The sequence below is a fragment of the Austrofundulus limnaeus genome, unplaced genomic scaffold (genome assembly GCF_001266775.1).
Source record: "Austrofundulus limnaeus strain Quisiro unplaced genomic scaffold, Austrofundulus_limnaeus-1.0 Scaffold0, whole genome shotgun sequence".
Classification (NCBI taxonomy): Eukaryota; Metazoa; Chordata; class Actinopteri; order Cyprinodontiformes; family Rivulidae; genus Austrofundulus; species Austrofundulus limnaeus.
In genome coordinates this window covers 5,144,271-5,162,599 of record NW_013952402.1, presented here as the reverse complement: position 1 = coordinate 5,162,599, position 18,329 = coordinate 5,144,271, and the positions used below count along the sequence as shown (strand labels likewise).

The window sequence follows — 18,329 nt, the reverse complement described above, 5'->3', positions numbered from 1 at the left end:
TCTATCTATCTATCTATCTATCTATCTATCTTTTTCCTGGTTTACTCCCATATAAACAGTATAAAATACATGAAAACTATAAAACATGAACATAAATATTTCCCATTTGTAAACATTTAAGCATAAAAAAGAGCTTCCATTAAAGTATTTTATTTTAGAAAGTGGCATTACACCATAAAGATGAAACAAAACTTCACTGTAAAAACTGAATTATCTTTGCTGTTAAATGTTGGTTTTAAATCGTGTTTTTTTTATATATGTAATGATGCTAAAAGCACTTTAGAGCCCACTAGATTGTGAGCCTTAAAGTAGGGAGCTTGACGTTTAAAATGTCTCTTTATATAAGAATATCAAAGCATTCCTTCAAGTTCAGCCAGGAAACAACTTGATCCGTAATGAGGAGAAAAAAACAAACGTGTTACGTTAAACTTCAAGTTAATTCTTCAGAATGAGTGATTTGGTTCAAGCCTAAACCTTATTTCATATAAAGCAGAAGCTGCAGTGATGCAGTATGTCATGATGTTGTTGGGAGTCGTTCTCTGCAGCAGAATTTGCAAGTTGGTTTCATGTTTGATTGATATAAAGACTTTTCCTAATCCTCACTTAACTATATGTAAATTTGCTTGCAGTTTGGAGTCCGTCACTGAAGGAAAATATAGCAACAATAAGGTGTGCTGACTAAAAAAAAAACTGGTTTCTTATAGTTATTCTACTTAGGTCTGATTGTTTCCTTATTGCAAAAGTCGAGGAGCATCAGATAGAAAATGAAGCACTGGGAAAAAAATCCAGATAAGAGAAGACAGATTGTTTATTACATCAAATCAAATTTGTCTTTTTATCGGGAAAACTGCTAACAAAACACTGAAGCATGTGCAGAAGGGCCAGTACTGACAGATGAAATAACCYAATTTCCCTCTGGGATCAATAAAGTATTTYTGAATTGAATTGAACCCTTTTTATATCTTTATTTCTCAAAAGTTGTAAAACTGGACACATTCTTCAATTTCAATCTTTTTATGGCTAAAAAAAAATCCAAAATATACTTTGGTGCAAAACCCAGCACTGTATCTATGGCTTCTCATTAGTTTCAGATATATTTATTCTAAGAATAACTAGTTAGCGTTTTATCAATCAAGAAAGCAGGTGATTTGTTATATGAAACATTTAAAACAAAGAACACAGTCTTTTATCACCCATAAAAGTAGATTTAAGAAAAGCAGCAGATTTTTTTTGTAACGTCTTCATGTATATTTGAGCATTTATTTTATTTCTGTCATAAAACTATCTGTTTCAGTGCATTATTGCAAACCATCAGAAACCAACATGATGGTTATAAAAGGCTGAAAATTCAAAAAGAAATTATCTGAAGACGTTTAAAACAGAACTTTCAGTTGCATTTACTATTTATGTAAATAATCTAAAAGGCCGTGTCACACTATGGCGTTTTTAGAGAACTTGCTGAATTTTGTCTGGGTTTGAAGACGTCTACCCTGAAGATGGAATAAAACAATCAACTGGAAGCCTCTTTTGGACATATCTGCTAATGATTAGATCAAATATATAACATGAGTTATTAAGTTGGCTGAAATGTTAGTGTGACAGGACCTTTAGGATTAAGCTATAAGATCAGAAATATGCTTTTTTATACTAACTTCATTAAAAAGTAATTTATCCCACTATGTGTTTATTATAATATATAAATAATAATGCACTTTTTAAAAAGGTTTCGCAATATTACTAATAAAAAAACTTGCATTCATAAATTTGATCTATAAATGTGTGTGAAAAAAACTCAATATTCATATCAGTAAAAAAAATGCTAAAACACATCACTTTTATTCATATCTAAAAGTTGATTCATGACAAATTCTGATCTTTGTTTGATTAAATAATGTTTAACATTTTCAGACCAAAAGAGCTGCCTCCTGCTCGGTTAAAGATTTTCAAAAAACTCCCAATCAGTTCATATCAAAGACAACTGAATGTTTAACACAAACAGCAAATCACTGTCCTCAGCTGACTCAACCAACACAAATCTAACTTGCATAAAGCGGACAATTAAAAAAGTTTCGAAAACTTATATAACATTTGATCTTCGTATTTTCCATTTTTGAGGCCAAATTTGACATTAGAAGTCTCAAAGTGTTTAATAAAAAGCACAGCTTAAAAAAAATTACAACTCCATCTAGAAATTGTTTTAAACATGATTCTGTAACAAAATAAACCGAACTAAATGAAGGCTTTGCTAGGTTACACAAGTGTTAAACAATTTAAGTTATATGGTTTTCAAACAGATCCAGTTAATCACTCTGTAAATAGTTTGACCTAAACTGACATGTCTAATTTTAATGCAAGTTTCTTAATATTTTAAAATGCAAAAAYTGAACTACAATGTAAAAAAGCACATTCTTTCATTTTGTATGAGACAAGATAATCTGCTCTTGCAGTTCTCTAAATAATGACAAGTTTTTCTTTGGACAATGTTAAATCTTTAATTAGAAACAAACAGTTGTCATGTGTGACAAAAATATATAACACCAAACTTTAAAAAAACACCTTTTCATCTTTTGTACAAAAAGATTTAGTGTTGAACAAGCACATTACCTTGCCACATGTGGAAAAATAACATCTCAAACACAATTTAACAAATTGGCGAAAAGAAAAAAAAAGGCTGAAATGTTTATTTTCTAGGAACGTATGGGGTTTAATTTTCAATGAAAGAAGCTTCCGATATGTATATTTGTCAACATGAATAAAATTAGAGGAGGAATAACACAACCTAAAACAGCTATTAGGATTTTTGGTCTGAAACTACGTAATAGTTTTTAAAACAAAATAAAACAAAAAAAAATTTATCTGACACGACAGCTCTATAATAGTAACAGGAAAAAAAATACATCTAAAACAAAACACTTTAAAACAACCTTGGACAAAGAAGGAATGTAGTGCATTCTTCCCAAGCATCACATATAAAAAAAAAAAAAAACGTTAAATGAAAAACAACAGTAGGACAAAAATACAACTAAAAACTTGGATTAAGCTACGCATTAGTTGCTCAGTCCATTTTTTAATTGTTTGTCATTTACTACAAGTAGACTTCTGCTCATAAATCCACAGACAGTGTTTTGGCACAACATGTGGATGTAATATTTGAACCATTTATTCCCTCGTTCTTCATAAGCAGCTCTGATCCGTTCCAGGGCCGTACAAGTTGTTCTGATAYGACGAGCTGGCAGAACAGCGAACCCCATATTAGCTTAACCATCTGGTAAGATTTAGAAAATAGACAGCTGCGCTTATATGCAATTACATTAACCATTTACAGTTTAGGATATCTTAAAGTACCCCCACCCCACCCCGCTTCCAAAGAACAACATTGAACACGAGAAATAGTTGTGATCCTTCAAAACGCTGAAAGCTCGTYCAGTTAAAAACTAACTTGTCAACAGAACCGTGCATAAGAAATTGACTACGTTTTTTCCCCTATTTATAATTCATCCCTAGATCCAGCAGCTGCATTGTGACAATGCATCTGCTTGCACGCATCTTTAAGAACTATATTACATCCTATTTATACCTTTAAGGGGGATAAAAAGCATTTGGAGTACAGATCTGTACTCGTTTCCTCACAGAATCATTACAGGCTCCCACTGCGGCTAGCTCCTGCACAGACTTTGCTTATTTAAGTTATCATTAGATGCAAATTACTTTTCTGAAAATAGAAACTGCTGCTCGGCTCTCAGTCGTATTCCTGAACTCTACGGTAGTGTGTAGTTATAGCCTATTAAAATAACAAAAAAAAAAAAGCCAAATAAAGTTATGGAAAGCAGAAATGTCTGAGTAAGTTACAGCTGAGAATCAAATTTCCAGTAAATAAATACTTGTTTTCTAGAACAGCCTCACAGAAGAAACTTTTCCCGTTTTTAAATTGTATAGAGAAGGGAGTCGAGTAAAAAAAACATTTACAACGTAGACAGTGGAACTGCGTCGTACATGGAGATTGTGAACAGATTTTGAGGCTTGGTGAGTTGGAAGAGACGACCTACTGAACAGATGAGTTGAGAGATTTGTTGGGCAGCATCACACTGAATCGGGGGAAAGATTTGTACGCACAAGTCCGTTTGCAGTCGGTACCGAGTCCGTTTGTTCCTTCCTACAGAGCGTCATTCTCAGGGGCRAACAGAGCTGCGAGGCCCAGTGACTCAGTCTCCACTATATCCGTGTCTTGCTTTGGATTTTTAAAGAGCGATGGKAGATTGCGGATATGAACCTCCTTCCTGAACTTCTGGCACAGAGCTTTCTGTTAGATGGGAGACGGAGGAAAAAAAAAAAGAGGGTTATTCAGAGCTACAACTGAGAATTTCTCTACATTGTTCAGCAATGTTGGGCTCAGTAACATTTTCTGCCTCTGAAGAGATTTACAGCACAGACAGAATCACACTGTTGATTCGCACTGTAAGAACTGTCTGATCACTTTCTAAGGGGAGGGGGAAAGCTGAGACRTCAAAGCGCAGCACTGCTCTCTAGTGGTTAAATGTGGCATTACCCCGACAACTCCTGCAATGAGCTTCCTGAAYTGTTCCTTCKTCTTCTTCTCTCCAAGCCGCTGGCTTTTACTACCCAAAAGCCTTTGATCGAACTGGTCCAGAGCTTCAATCCTGATGTTTGGGATTTGGGTCATCACTGTTCTCAGCTCTGCGTAGCGAGGACGCTAACAGATAGACAGAGAGATGCAAATACACAAGCTAAATGTGAAAAAAGGGTTAAATTTGATCAACATTACTATATAAATAAAGGTAAWGAAGGAAAGAGATTTCTGTYATTATCCTCACCAGGTTTTCATAGATGAGAATGGCCAGATGAGTGAGCGTAGTGTTGCAGACTTYATGCTGCCCGTGAATAAAAAGTCCTTTGAGAACGCTGGTAAAAATCCAGCTGACTGCTTCAGGAAGGAGGTTCCCATCAACAGCCTAAAGAGAATGAAAGTAGACACTTTGTTTACTTTTCACAATCATCTTTCAAGTCACAAATAAATAACTGGACATTTAGTAAGGCAAAAGGTTAATTTAGTATGAAAACATAAAAGTGGACAAAATACTGAAATTAYGTCATAAGTGAGCATGTAAATGAAATCTCTGCAAAACTTAAAACTCCCTGGTTATTACGTCAATTTGTAGTTTTTAATCTAAATTTTCTTTTTTTTTCTATTCTAAAACTACAAAACTGTATTGCTCGGGAGTATTGTTAAAAACCTTGCAAACAAAAAAAAAAACCTAAAGACTGGGTAGACATAGACATGATGTTTGTAAGGGAAATAATGAATTATGTGGTGAACCGTTTACATATATGAAATTTATCATTTACAACAGAAATATTTCCAGACAACATGAAAGCAGCCAAAGTAATCCCTCTTTTTAAGAATGGTGAGAAATGTGTGTTCAACAATTACAGACTAATATCCTTGTTACCTCAGTTCTCAAAGATTTTACAGAAATTATTTGTTAACAGATTAGACAAATTTATTAGTAAACAACATATTTTAAGTAACAGTCAGTATGGATTTAGAGCTAACAATTCAACATCAATGGCTCTCATGGAATTGATTGAACAAATAACTGCTGTTGATCAAAAACAGTACTGTGTTAGTGTTTTTGTTGATTTAAAGAAAGCCTTTGACATGACTGATCACAAAATTCTCCTTGAAAAGCTAAATAAATATGGTATTAGAGGACCAGCACTGCAGTGGGTAACTAGTTATTTGAAAAATAGGAAACAGTTTGTTCAAATAAATGATATAAGATCTGCTCAGTAAGATCACATGTGGAGTTCCTCATGGTTCTATACGTGGGCCAAAGCTGTTTATTTTGTATGTAAATGATTTAGTAAATGTATCAGGGTTGTTTAAATGTGTTCTGTTTGCTGCTGACACTACTTTTTTTTGTTTGGGTAGAGATATAAAACGGATGTTGGAAAGGATACAAACAGAATTTGTAAAAATACAAACATGGTTCAAACTTAACAAATTGTCGCTAAACTTGGATAAAACTAATTACATGATATTCAGTAATAGAACGACCATTATTGATTTTCCATTTAAAGTTGATGGTGTTGAGATTAGTAGAGTCAGTGAGATAAAATTTTTGGGCATTATCATTGATGAAGGGCTGACATGCGCATATAAATTACTTAAGAACAAAAATAGTTAAATCTGTTGGAGTACTGTATAAAGTAAAGGAGTTATTCAATGATAAAACATTGTTTATGTTGTATAATGCAACAATTGTTCCACACTTGATTTACTGTATTGAAGTCTGGGGTAAAGCATGTAAAACAATCACAAATCCTATTTTCATTTTACAGAAAAGAGCAGTAAGAATTGTCACCAGAAAAACATTACAGTCACCCTTCGAATATATTATTTTGTAAATTAAAATTAAAATTTTATGAGTTGGTTGATTATATTTTGCAGCTTATGTGCAGTATAAGGCTCATAAAAAATGTTGCCTTTAAACATCCAGTTATATTTTGTTAAGAGAGAAAGTTCTTATAATCTTAAAGGACTTGAGATGTTTATAAAACCTGAAATTCAAAAAAACTTGAAAGACCAATGTACAGTTCAGCTCAAGGAATAAGATTGTGGAATAATCTGGAAAGTGATTAAAAAATGTCAGTTCAATGTATTTCTTTAAGAGAAGGATAAAAATAAGTTTGTTAAAGAAATATGAAATAATGTTGTTTGAGAAGAAAATGAAGCTTTTATTTTGTTTTTGTTTCTTGATTATTATCGCTAGAAATTAATTATAGAAAAAAGGGGCAGATATTAAAAGATTTTTTCTTCTTTCTGCCTCCTTTCATTTCAATTTGGATTTGTATATTTTTTTGTTTTGTATATATATTGTGTATTTTTTGTTTATGTGTATAATTTTTTTTTGTTTTTTGTTTTAAATTAAATGAGTAAAATAAACTAGATTAAACTAGACAAAGCAGCTTTAAAATTACCGAAATGTATGATAAAAAAATTAAKAAATCTCAGGCTAAGAGGGAAACAACATTAAAAATGCAAACATGTAACAGGTGCGTTACCTGACGCAGAAGCGTCCAGCAGACCGTGGAAGCAGTGCGATGACAATTAGTGGCGTCATTCCACGACAGCGAGGTAAAAGCGAGCGTCAACAGTGACATCCAGGTGCTCTGAGAGAGGAAGAGAAGAAGATCGGTGTTTATWCACRGCTTTTAAAGTGTGGCTCTCTGWCGGCTGGGTTWTAGACGGACCTCATCTTTGATCAGACACTTTCCAAGTTCAGTCAGCTCCTCTGTGGGCTGCGTAGAAGGTCCCATCTGTGCTGAATCCATCATCATCACATCTTCTTCTTTAAGGAAAAAAATCAAACAAAACTATCACTTTGTGTGTTGAAAATAAAACAATAAATAATTAAAAGTTTAAGTACACTCACCATCAATTTCCTCTTTATTTGCTGCTGATTCAGGCACTTTTTTAAGGATACAACTGATGGCTAAAAGAGAAAAAAGAAATTTAAATCTCGGTCGGCAAATGTCTCCGATAATAAAATCCTGGTCTGACAGTTCTAAACAGCTCTTTAAAAATCACACAACTCATTCTTTCTAGTATCTCTCTAGTTATTGTCTCCTAGTTGGTCTGGGAATGCCTTGGAATTCTACCAAAAGAGCTCAAAGCGGCGGTTGTGGAAAGAAATGYCTGTGCCTCCCTGCTTTATCTGCTGCCCCAACAACAAAACTCCAAAACAAAGRCAGATAACGKTAAGATRAATGGAAGAGTTGCTTACAGAGAAGATCCAAAACCTCCCTRGTGAGCAGCCGTAAAACCTCCTCCTCCAACATCTCCTGCGCCACCTGACTGTCCTGACARAGCTCCTGTTCCTCCTCATCTTCTCCACTATAAAAAACATCCACATCATTAGTAACTCCACATATTCCRTTAATAGCTTAAAAAATATTGAAGAATCAAAAAATTAGATATTTAGATCTCTACTCAATTGTGATTTTTTTTTTTGTATTTCTTGTTTTTTATGTTCTTGAATATTAAATTTTCCATACAAATAAAACAAATTAGAAAAGCATTTCAAAACAGCTTACTTTATAGATGTCCTCTGGCTGATCATCTCCCACTTGGCGTTAAGCCTCTGTAATATAAAGCAGAAACACAGAAGGTAAACAAAYGTGGTTGAGCAAATCCAGACATAAATACAGAACAGGATGCTGACCTGCAACATGTAGGAGAACAGAGGGCCCAGCAGAGGGCATAGTAAACTCTCAAAGTACTCTGAAGGACAGGAGAGCACCAGCAGCTTCAAAAATAGTCGTACGCACTTTGTCAAGGCAAATCGGTTTGCATAAAAACAGCTCTGCAGGAGTCTGAGAAAGATCAAAACTTCTCAAACACTGAGGCAGGAAAACAGAAAAAAAGTTGTCAGTTYGAAMTGACAAGTTAAAAAGGATATGAAGCACTAGGCRAAACCTGCTGTCTGTTATGTGGTCGAGGGAGGTAAAAACAGACCCTGTTATTAATTCACACAACTTGTCAATAGTGTAGAACTCCTGCTGCAGGGCTGGACCTGCAGTGCCCAGGATGTGGAAGCTGCAGGAACAAAAGCAACAAAGGAGGAGGAGAAATTATATCAGAGACAGAAATTAAATATACATCATGCAAAAAATAAGGTTAAAAAATAAATATTGCAAAAAACAAACAACAAAAACACACCAACTCTCATATAATGAGCAGAAAAATCCCTGCATTCGCTCTAAGCTGGTTTTGCGCACAGGAGAGCCATAAATATCCAGAGGTGGCTGAAAGAGTCCTGGGCAACAACAAAAAACACAACATTGAGACGGTTTAACTTAACAAGTAAATACGACTATAGAAGAAAAATATAAAGAACTCATCTTACTTAGAATMATGTTTTTTTCTGCTTCGGTCACATCGAAGACTTTAGAGAAAGTCTCRCTGAGATGAGCCATGTTCTCTGGTATGAACAAGGAGTTTTGAGTCCTGCAGTGCAAAAATGAACAAGATTTACTGAACACAGCCACAGAAGTAATGTTTGAAAGCAACTTTGTAACAACTCAGGTAATAAATCAGGACCAAAAGTGTTTAAAATATCCCCATTTTTTGAAATTTTGCTTCTGTACGTCACTGAAATAAAAATGAACGTTTATAATCATAAAATGATTCCAAAGGTTGAAAAAAAAACAACAACAACAACAACAACAATGGATTATATTCAGGCAGTTTTCAATTCCTGGATTGTTTTACTATGAATTAATTGTAGTTATGTAAAGAAATTAACTTATATAAAATGTGTCACTAACCAAATCATTTTAAAACTGATATTAAAATAAAAGTGAGCCAACGCACCCTACTAGAGCCAGTAGGTTGGGCAAAAAGTCCAGGAACTGTGCAGCACAGGGGTTTCTGTAGATGGGGGCTCCAGCAGAGGTGTAACCCACCACAAAACCCCCAGCTTTGGCTTCTTCTAGGTCTGCAGGCCAGCGTGAACGCCTCAGCACTCCCAACATTGCGGACAGACAGAAACTCAACTAGGCAAAGAAAAAGGAAATATGTAGCGTCATTTGGTCCAAACTATTTTTCTCATTCTGATAAACAGGTAAGAAAAAAAAGTTACATTTAAAATAAGCTAAATCCCTCCCTCTTCTCCTTCATTCATTATTAGTATGGACTTACTCGCCATCTGTTACTGCTGGCTGCATCTGTGTCTGCATTTTGATCAGTGACGACTTGATCAGCTCCAACAAAGGATAGAAACTTGACAGGGTCCCAAATCACACTGAAAACCAGCAAAAAAATTAAAATAAAACAAGTTTCATAATGAAACACAATGCATACAATTTTATTTTAAAAAAAAAAAGGAAGTGAGAAAAAAAAAATTCACACACATTTTCATCTCCTCCGAAGTCCACTCTGCAATCACTGGAGCCAAAAGTTCGTTTATAAAAGTCTTTTGCTTTTCGAAGTTTTTAATCTGGTTAGAGATGAGCACCAGAGCTTCTACTAGTGCGCTCTTCTCCAGGTAAGTCAGCACTACGYTGCCTGAAAACATAGCTTTTACATCGCTGTAAAAYGAGTCAAAGCAAGGCTGTGGAAGAAAAACAAAACAAAAWAAATCACAAAGTTACTCAGTGAACACCTAATATGTAATGGTATTTTAATTAAATTAGAATAGAAAAGCTTTTACCAAGAGGTACTGTGGGTAGTCCCGGCAGATTTTTATGATAGAAGAGCAGGCGTGTCTCCTCACGTTCTTTACAGCTCGAGTCCAAGATGACTAAAAACCACAGCCAGAATTTSTTTTCCCTTCTTTAATTTTGGACAAAGCATGAAGAATAATTTACAATAATCGTGTATGAAAAAGCAAACTTACCATGTCCATTTCAGTTTCAAATGCTATGGCCTTAAACAGCTGTAGAGCCAAAACAACAGGAGTTAATCTCGACTTGGGGAGGACTTGAAAGTTTTTTGGCACTGACGCAGAAATGATTAGGTTATGAAAACAACGAACATAACAAAAACAAACTGTGTGATGAGAAACATCTTAAAATATTCACAAAAAGACATGCTTGACGTGCGCTAACCTTGGCGAGGACCAGCGGCAGGAACTGTGGTCTGTGGATGACAAACGGGAAGAGGGCGTAGATGTTGCTGAGCACACAGCACAGGATGAGCGGATCTCTGGTTTCATAGTTCAGCAGGGCCTGCAGCAGCTCCATGCTCTGATCTATAGGCAGCTTCTACACATAAYGAGGCAAGAGAAGACCACGTTTATAYSCCGTYACATCCCATAAATGAGTTATTTTCAAACAATTTGRTTCTGTTCTTTCTTGTCACCTCCTCCTCCAAATTTTTAATGATCTGAGACATGACACCCTCCATAAAGACTGTGGCCGCATCCCACTGGATGACTGATGGAGAAAGCAGAGAACACATACCCCCTGCAGTCTTACCTGGACGAGTGCAAAATGAGAAACAAAGTTAACTTTATGCAAACAAGAAAATTCACTTGTCAAGTTAAAAAAAAAAAACTCTATTTTGATTTTGTGTGATTTAGTTTTTAAAACTTGTGTTTTACACATTTTTAAGTCACAATAAATCAAACCAAGAATGAGATTCAACACTTGCATTTGGCGTCTCCGGGATCAATGGGACTGGCAATCTGAAATTGTAAACATTCTGCTGCTGTCTGGAAAGCCTCTAGTGGAACAATGCGACTYATACATCTCACAACATCCCCCTGCTGCCCTCGATAAGCTTTGAAGAACAGAAAGAAATAAAAAAAGTATTAAAATGAGCAGGGGCATTTATCCTGAAAGGTATTAATTTGAGTCAATAACACTTACAGGTGAAGAACATGTTGAAGTCTTCGTCGCTGTCAAAGTCCAAACGAGAGTACACACAACTCAGGCTGTCGTTTCGAGAAGGGAAGCCGGTCTGAAAAGATAAATAAAATGAGAAGTTTGTTTTCTCTGTTCACACCACGAATGAGACTGATAACTGGTGTCTCACCCTAACAAGAGTGGTCATTGTAGCTTTGAGGTATTTCATGGCCATTTCCACAACAGCTGTGACTTTTGACAGAGTCTCGTGTTTGAACAAAGCTGTCCAAGTTGGCACAGTAAAGGATTTTAAAAACTACAGAAGAGTGGGAGAAAATTAATTAGTGCACAACTTATACTTCTAATATGTTAAAGGGACAATATTATGTGTTTCTCAGGCATACATTTAAATACTACACCATAATAAAAGTATCTATGTCATCTTTGGTTGTTATTAAAATGCTGTTTTTTTGTTTAAATAGAAAGTAAACTTCTAAACGCCTTGAAATTGCCCTCTTTCTCTTTAAGAACCAACTTCCGCTTCTGTCCCGCCCGTTTCAGTGCACGCGCTATGACGCAGTTTACTTGGCATCTGAAAATACATTTCCCCAAAGGTATTTTGAATCTGAAAAGAGCTTCATTGAGTGAGAATTAGTTAGGAGCTCAGCAGACAGCTTCAGTTTCACTTTCAGTTTCACCCGTTTGCTTTGTTACTGCCGAGAGCCTGCAGGAGTCATGGGTGGGGTCGGGGTGTGTGTGGGGTGGGGGGGCTCTGCCATGAGGAAGTTTGGCTTAGACACATCCCAGAGGCGTTTCTGTTGCACACCTGTCATTTTGCTCCTCAGCATGGCTGCCTAAAAACACTGCAGGATTTCTCAAACATGCATGAATGAGTCAGAACAAGGCTTTGGGCATGTTTTTTTATGAGAGTACAACATGATATAAAACTCAAAAAAACTTGATTTTACACGATATTGCCCCTTTAACACAATTTTTAATATGAGAATTTATTTGAGAAACAAAAAAATAAAATAAATAATTAGTAGTATCTCACCACACTGGAATGCATAGTGAAGGCAAATAAGGCATCCATGTACTTGCTGAGATTACCAGGTGCTTCAACCTGCACTTGTGAACCCTGTGGAGAGATTTCCCACCATTTAATCAGGAGGAGAGCCTGACCAGCAATAAAATGTCTAGCTTCTCWTGTCTGAGATAGGATATGAACACTTGAAGACAAACTCACCACCAATGAGCAGAGCTGGAATCCSAGAGCGCACAAGACCTGACAGAGCCTCTTTAGGAAATTGTACCGCCGTTCCACCACCTCCACTGCCCTGAAAGTGTATAAAATAATGAAGACAAGCCAGAAACAGCAACTAAACGTGAATAAACTAACATCCGTTACAATTATCCATGATTTAAAAAATTAAACAACTCACTGGGATTCTGAGGAGTTCGTACAGATTGCGACACAATCTGCTGACCTGTACAAAGACAAAAACTTTAAAATAACTGTTTGACATTAACGATAATACTGGAGCAGCAGTCGCACTCACTGGGCTGCAGAGAGGATGTAGTTAATGGCCACATCGTTAAACAGCAACATGAACGGCTTCCTCTCCTCCAGTTTTCCCTGCAGCAACATGACATTAAACATCAGACAGGACTTCTCTTGAACTGCTCTCACTGGCAACCTCTGTGATTATTAGCATGATTTAAACTATTAATGGTAAATATGTTAAAGTGAAACAAACATYGTAACTGACAGGCTGAGATTTATTAAATCAGAGCTTTAACTCTGACGTTTGACACTTCTAAGTTAAACTGTTGTCAAACTGGAGCTATTTTAACATAGGAGCGACCTTTGACCCCATGAGCCTAAAATCACTAATAGTCATATTTGACCCACAACCTGTTTAATAGGTTAGAGAAGATCTGCAAAGCTTTTTAATTATGCTTTAAAATGAACTAAAGGTAGGAGAAATATCATTTTATGATTTGTATGTTTCATTAGACTTTGACTCGTCAATAGATTTAGCAGTTATTCTGACAACTCTTGGAAGATTAATGCACCAATCAGCTTTGATTTGATTTAATGATTCAACAGGAAAAGATTACTTTAAAAAAAAGCTTTGACAGCTCTTCCAAAAGAGTTATTACTAATTTATTGTCATGACTACWTAGCTGTTTACCTATGAGCCAAATAAATATTTAGCTAAGATTTAAAAAAGCAAGGTGCTAGAACAGATTTAATAAACTACACTGCTGGTCTGAAGCACTAGTCTATGACATATTAAAAATGTAAAATCATCAAATAAACATTTTAAGCTGATTCAAAGCATGTTTTCTGCAGCTCACCTTCCGACTCAAAGCAATGAGAAGACACTCTGAAGCCTCCAGCTGCAGATCCGGTTCACTCAGCAGCAGACACAATATCTCCAGCAACTTACAGTTTCCGGAGGTGATGTGTACCAAAGACACCCAGTCTATGTAGCCTGCGAGAGTATTAAGTACTGCCACAGCAACTCGACAGTGAGCTCTGGCCTGTGTGTGGAGACAAAAGGTCAAAAAGAGTGAGACCAGAGCAACTGATGTAACTAGRTAAATTTTTGTATTTWATTCACCTGAAGTTCATGTCCGGGTATTTCTTTCTGGTGACAAAAAAAAATAATTAAAAAAGTCCACAGTTGACTTAAACATGAACTTTCAGGAAATGAAATCAAGGCGTGAAGCCCCCACTGACCACTTTACGATACTCCTCAACATTATTTTGCAGAATGKTCAATATAAAACTGAAGATGCTATCCATGTTTAGAGTGAGAGTCTGCTGAATGTCTCGGCGTCGCTGGGTGGGCAACGTCTGGAAGGTGATCACATCTTCTGCCAGTCTCAAAAGAATCAACATGACGAGTTCTGTCTGTGTCTCCTACAACAAACAAGTTTTAKTTTATTTTATAACATTTAGCARGAAAGCCAAAMAGACTGCAGTCCTGAAACAACTCATAGGTCAAAGATAAGACCTGTTGTACTGTGGCCAAATTCATATGATGAAGTCATATGAAAATTTTGCAGTTCTCTACAGGAATATATTTGCTTGTTAGSCATTAMATAATCTTATTTAATTTGAAGCTACACACGTTAAGGGAAAAGGCGATACTTCCGGCACCATTCACACTACTCACCCCTTGGCGAGTAAGAGCATCCATCTCTTTTAACATAGCTGGCCAATTTTGAGGCCATTCCCTYTTGATCATTTCCACGGTTATTCGAGACAGGGCATCTTTGACATGGCTCTCTTCCTCCAGGATAGAACGAGTACCCTGTTGAGACCCAGTAAAAGTGACAGGAATCAAAAGCAAGGTAGATAGATAGCTTTCCGTGGTTATGTTACCACTCCCACACCTACAGTTGATAGCAGCTGCATAGCACACTCCTTTAACTGCACCTTCTCTTGTTGTCGCATGTCGTTCCATCTGAATCTGTAACATAAAATTAGATACATAAATTTTTGCACCCTTGATTATGTCTTCCATGTTTAGGTACCATGTGCTCCACTTACTTGATGACGTGCTCCAGTATTTGCAAACCAAAGTGTCTCACCACAGCTGGCTGGGTTTTGTCAGCTAGTTGTAGGCCACATGGGACACACAGTGTGCTTGTCTCTTTAAACTCTTCACAAAACTGATCAGGAGATTAAACCATGTTAGTCTGCAGTAGGTTTAATCCACTAAATGTTACAAGGTTATTCGGATAACGCTCTTTAACCCGAAGAGATTCACGTGATAAAGCATCAGTTAGCTGTTCGAATGAATGAGCTAACCTACAAGGACTTCCGTTGCCCTTTATTTACAACTTCATGTTTAACAAATATTTCTAAGCTGCTGTTACGAAGATATTACTATATAGTGACGATAATTTATTTAGCTACGTTACGCATGTAGAAAAAAAATCCCTTACTAAAACAACAACAAATGGCATGCTAGCTTTGAGCTAACTAGCAAAACAGGGTACATTGATACCTTTAATGCCTCCGTTCGGTAAATTTGGCTTGTTTCTGCATCCATTATCATAATCACAGCTTTAATAAGCTGCTCACACGTGGAAGCAACCTGTTCAGCCATGACTTCAGGTAGCTTCGGTCACACCGTAAAGCAAGCAACTCCCTTATGCAAAACAACTGCTCCAGCGAGCCGCGTGCCTACACAGGTGAAAGCAACAGCGAGCGAATCATGCCAGTGGGGTTTGAACCTCACGGCTTGCCGTCGAAAAAGAGTTCTGGATGTTGTAGTTTAATAGTACTTTGTTGTTATTTCCACCTTTATTTCATCTAAATACTTACAGAATAAAATTATCCGAACAAAAACATGCTTACTGACATTTAACACTTATCTTAACTAAGTTTCGTAATTTTGATGTTCAAATGTGATTTATTAAAGCAAATCAATCAAATCGTGAAAAGTTTTATTTAATTGTAACATTAATGATTCAAAACTAACTTGTGTTAATCTGTTATTTTTTGGGATTTTCACTGCTTTTGAAGTAATTTTTGGTACTTGACTATTTACAGAGGAATTTTATTTTTCATTTTGCATAAAAGACACTTATATGTGTATATATTTATGCACATTTTGAATACTCAATTCAAACCTCATTTTAAAAGGGATTTGAAGAAAAATATTACACAATATAAATCCTTGCCAGATGTTTTATGTCCCAACTTGGCATTTGGAGCCAGAGACAAACCTCTTAATTTCGTCCTGTTCGATTTTAACTTTATCTCTTGATCTAATAAAAGTTTAACTTTGGCTTATTTATTCTTACCGAAAGCATTTTTTAAAAGAGAACTCAGCTGTAATGTTTGACGTGTTTGGTGTCCTGTCCTCTGCTCCTCACCGAGGAGGGGGCGGAGCCTAAATTCCAAAGCGGAATGAACTTCCTCCCTCAGCGTCACTCTGGGATAGGCTGGGAGTCGTCGAGCAACGTCGTCAGTCAACGGGGTTTCGGGTTTAATACCGTCGTTCTTACTAGTAAGTAAAACATTTAAACTAGTCATATAATTCCGTGATATCAACCGTGTTTTTATGTGTTTATGTTTTATTATCGAAGCTGTACTTTTTGTGCCTGCAATTAGCCGTTCTATTTTTTCAAAGTTAAGCGATGCTCGCAACAAGAAACTTTTGCGGTGAAGGCCCTGCGTTGTAAGCAACAGGTCCACGATACTGGATTATGTTACCATTAACGTGTTTTACGCTTGATTATTTTTCCCCCCCTCTATGTGGTTCGAACTGGTTAAAAGTAACGACGTGTTTGTGTTTTCTACGAAGGGACGGGAGAGTCGAGCTGAAGATAGTAGCATCGCCTTGCCCCGTCGCCAGGCTCCGAGACTCGCCGCTTTCGTCGAAACTGGCCCAGTGGGAGTTCATGCTGTGCTGCTTACCTAAATGCGGTACGACGCTAAAATGATGCCGGTAAGGTTCATCTTACTTCCTAAACTTTCAATAGTGTGTCCGTCATCTCTAATACTGTGTTTACTAAAAAATGTCTTCTCGTAATTCTCGCATGTAATATCTGGATATTTAAACTCACGTGGCAAGTTGATCCAGTGTTTGCTTTGTGCCCTCACACAAGCCTTTGCCGTAAAGTTTATTTGCTGTGATAGGTACTGAAACATAATTTATTTGCCTTACACCCAATGCAGTTGTAGTCTCTTACTTGAAAGATGTCGTTTAACCAAACAGATGCGTTCATTTGGATATATTATCAGTATTTATACCCTTCCGTCCTGCTTAGAGCACACAGCAGGTTGGAGGCACCTGCCAAGTCTTGTTGGCACAGACTAACATCAAGCTCTGGACTCCTGCCCTGTCATCACTACCATCATCTTCATCATCAGAGGTCCATTGCTTTTTGCTGCAGTGCAAGGTCTAACCTCTCAGCACTTTCTGAGGCGTGTAGAGATGCCAGCGGACAGTGGCGTCTGCCTGCATGTGCTGTGTTGGGAAATTAGACAGGAAATGCCTAAAATATGTCCACATGAAATGATTGTGGCATAAGCATTTTTTTAAATCAACAGTAAAGCTTAAACACTGTTTTTATGTTGAAGTTAAAAGTGAATGATGTTCAGTCCTGCTTGTGTGCCGTTTTTATCTGTGTTGCTCAATCTGTGCCCCCAATAAATCAGCTCGATCAGTGAGTTGCTAATCTTTAAAAATAAAGTAGCGTTACATTTGAATTGTTCCTTTCTTGTTTATGACCTCAGTCTAGGGTTGACATGTGTTGTGTTATCAGCAAGCTTGGTTCTCATAGAAACCCCATAAACAGTCACCCTTGTGTGCAAAAAATGGTTTGTTTATTGCCCAAAGGCAACTTTAAATGGCTGACGTGCACACACAAATTAATTTCTGTCACCTCACAATATATATGTGTACACTGCTTGTATTTTGGTGTGTCTGAAGGAGATACAGCTTCATGTGTTTGCCTGATAAACACAAAATGGCCTCATCAGCTGTGTCTGATGTGAGGCATTGTCTTATAAATTACACAGGCAGCCCATCATGACCTGGTAGTACAGGCCGGGGGCTTGGGGGTGTAATGAGAATGTGGTGTAATAATTGCTGGCTGGGATGGTAAATAGGGGGTGTCACTGTTCTCTTGCACAATAAGCTAAAAGGACAACAGCATGCTGTGAAAAACACATTGTTTATGTGCCTGTGCTATGGCATCGCTGATAAGGAATACTTGTCTCTCATTGAACCAAAGCATTGTGTAACTCATTTACACCTGAATTACTCTTCAGTGTGGGTTGCAGTTTGTGCTCTCATAAATCTAGTTGCTTTTCTAATCATCTTGCATGACTTGAGCAGCTTTTTATGCTGGTATATTTACCGCAGTGAAGTTAGTTTCAAGTTGGATATTCGATATTCGAGCTCCGTGAATCAAGGGTTGTCTCCCTCTTGTCT

The 18,329-nt window shown here is 36.8% G+C and overlaps 2 protein-coding genes across 4 annotated transcripts in view; one reads left to right on the top strand and one right to left on the bottom strand.

Moving 5' to 3' along the window:
* Nucleotides 1–2,466: 2,466 nt before the first annotated feature.
* Nucleotides 2,467–15,589, bottom strand: xpo5 (exportin 5). 2 transcript variants are annotated; one of them, XM_014028224.1, is made up of 33 exons: nucleotides 15,390–15,589; nucleotides 14,930–15,051; nucleotides 14,777–14,849; nucleotides 14,553–14,690; nucleotides 14,114–14,296; nucleotides 13,995–14,021; nucleotides 13,729–13,914; nucleotides 12,927–13,003; nucleotides 12,810–12,854; nucleotides 12,614–12,704; nucleotides 12,422–12,505; nucleotides 11,558–11,683; nucleotides 11,392–11,482; nucleotides 11,174–11,302; nucleotides 10,883–10,998; nucleotides 10,630–10,785; nucleotides 10,419–10,457; nucleotides 10,233–10,322; nucleotides 9,934–10,133; nucleotides 9,722–9,824; nucleotides 9,395–9,576; nucleotides 8,928–9,028; nucleotides 8,741–8,837; nucleotides 8,481–8,617; nucleotides 8,244–8,341; nucleotides 8,116–8,162; nucleotides 7,806–7,915; nucleotides 7,455–7,514; nucleotides 7,273–7,370; nucleotides 7,084–7,191; nucleotides 4,833–4,970; nucleotides 4,547–4,711; nucleotides 2,467–4,300 (listed from the first exon to the last, which is right to left on the bottom strand). In XM_014028224.1, exons 1-33 carry the CDS (start codon nucleotides 15,489–15,491, stop codon nucleotides 4,154–4,156), a joined length of 3,666 nt encoding a protein of 1,221 aa, XP_013883678.1. In that variant the 5' UTR covers nucleotides 15,492–15,589; the 3' UTR covers nucleotides 2,467–4,153. The 2 variants fall into 2 exon arrangements, with proteins under 2 accessions (XP_013883678.1, XP_013883745.1); XM_014028291.1 differs by having other exon boundaries at nucleotides 7,273–7,367.
* Nucleotides 15,590–16,319: 730 nt separating this feature from the next.
* Nucleotides 16,320–18,329, top strand: part of tp53bp2a (tumor protein p53 binding protein, 2a) — a 23,558-nt gene continuing 21,548 nt past the window's right edge. For both annotated transcript variants that reach the window (XM_014028120.1, XM_014028047.1), the window contains exons 1-2: nucleotides 16,320–16,397; nucleotides 16,695–16,838. In XM_014028120.1, coding sequence (XP_013883574.1) covers nucleotides 16,812–16,838 — 27 coding nt within the window. In that variant the 5' untranslated portion in view covers nucleotides 16,320–16,397; nucleotides 16,695–16,811. The remainder of the gene's footprint in view (nucleotides 16,398–16,694; nucleotides 16,839–18,329) is intronic.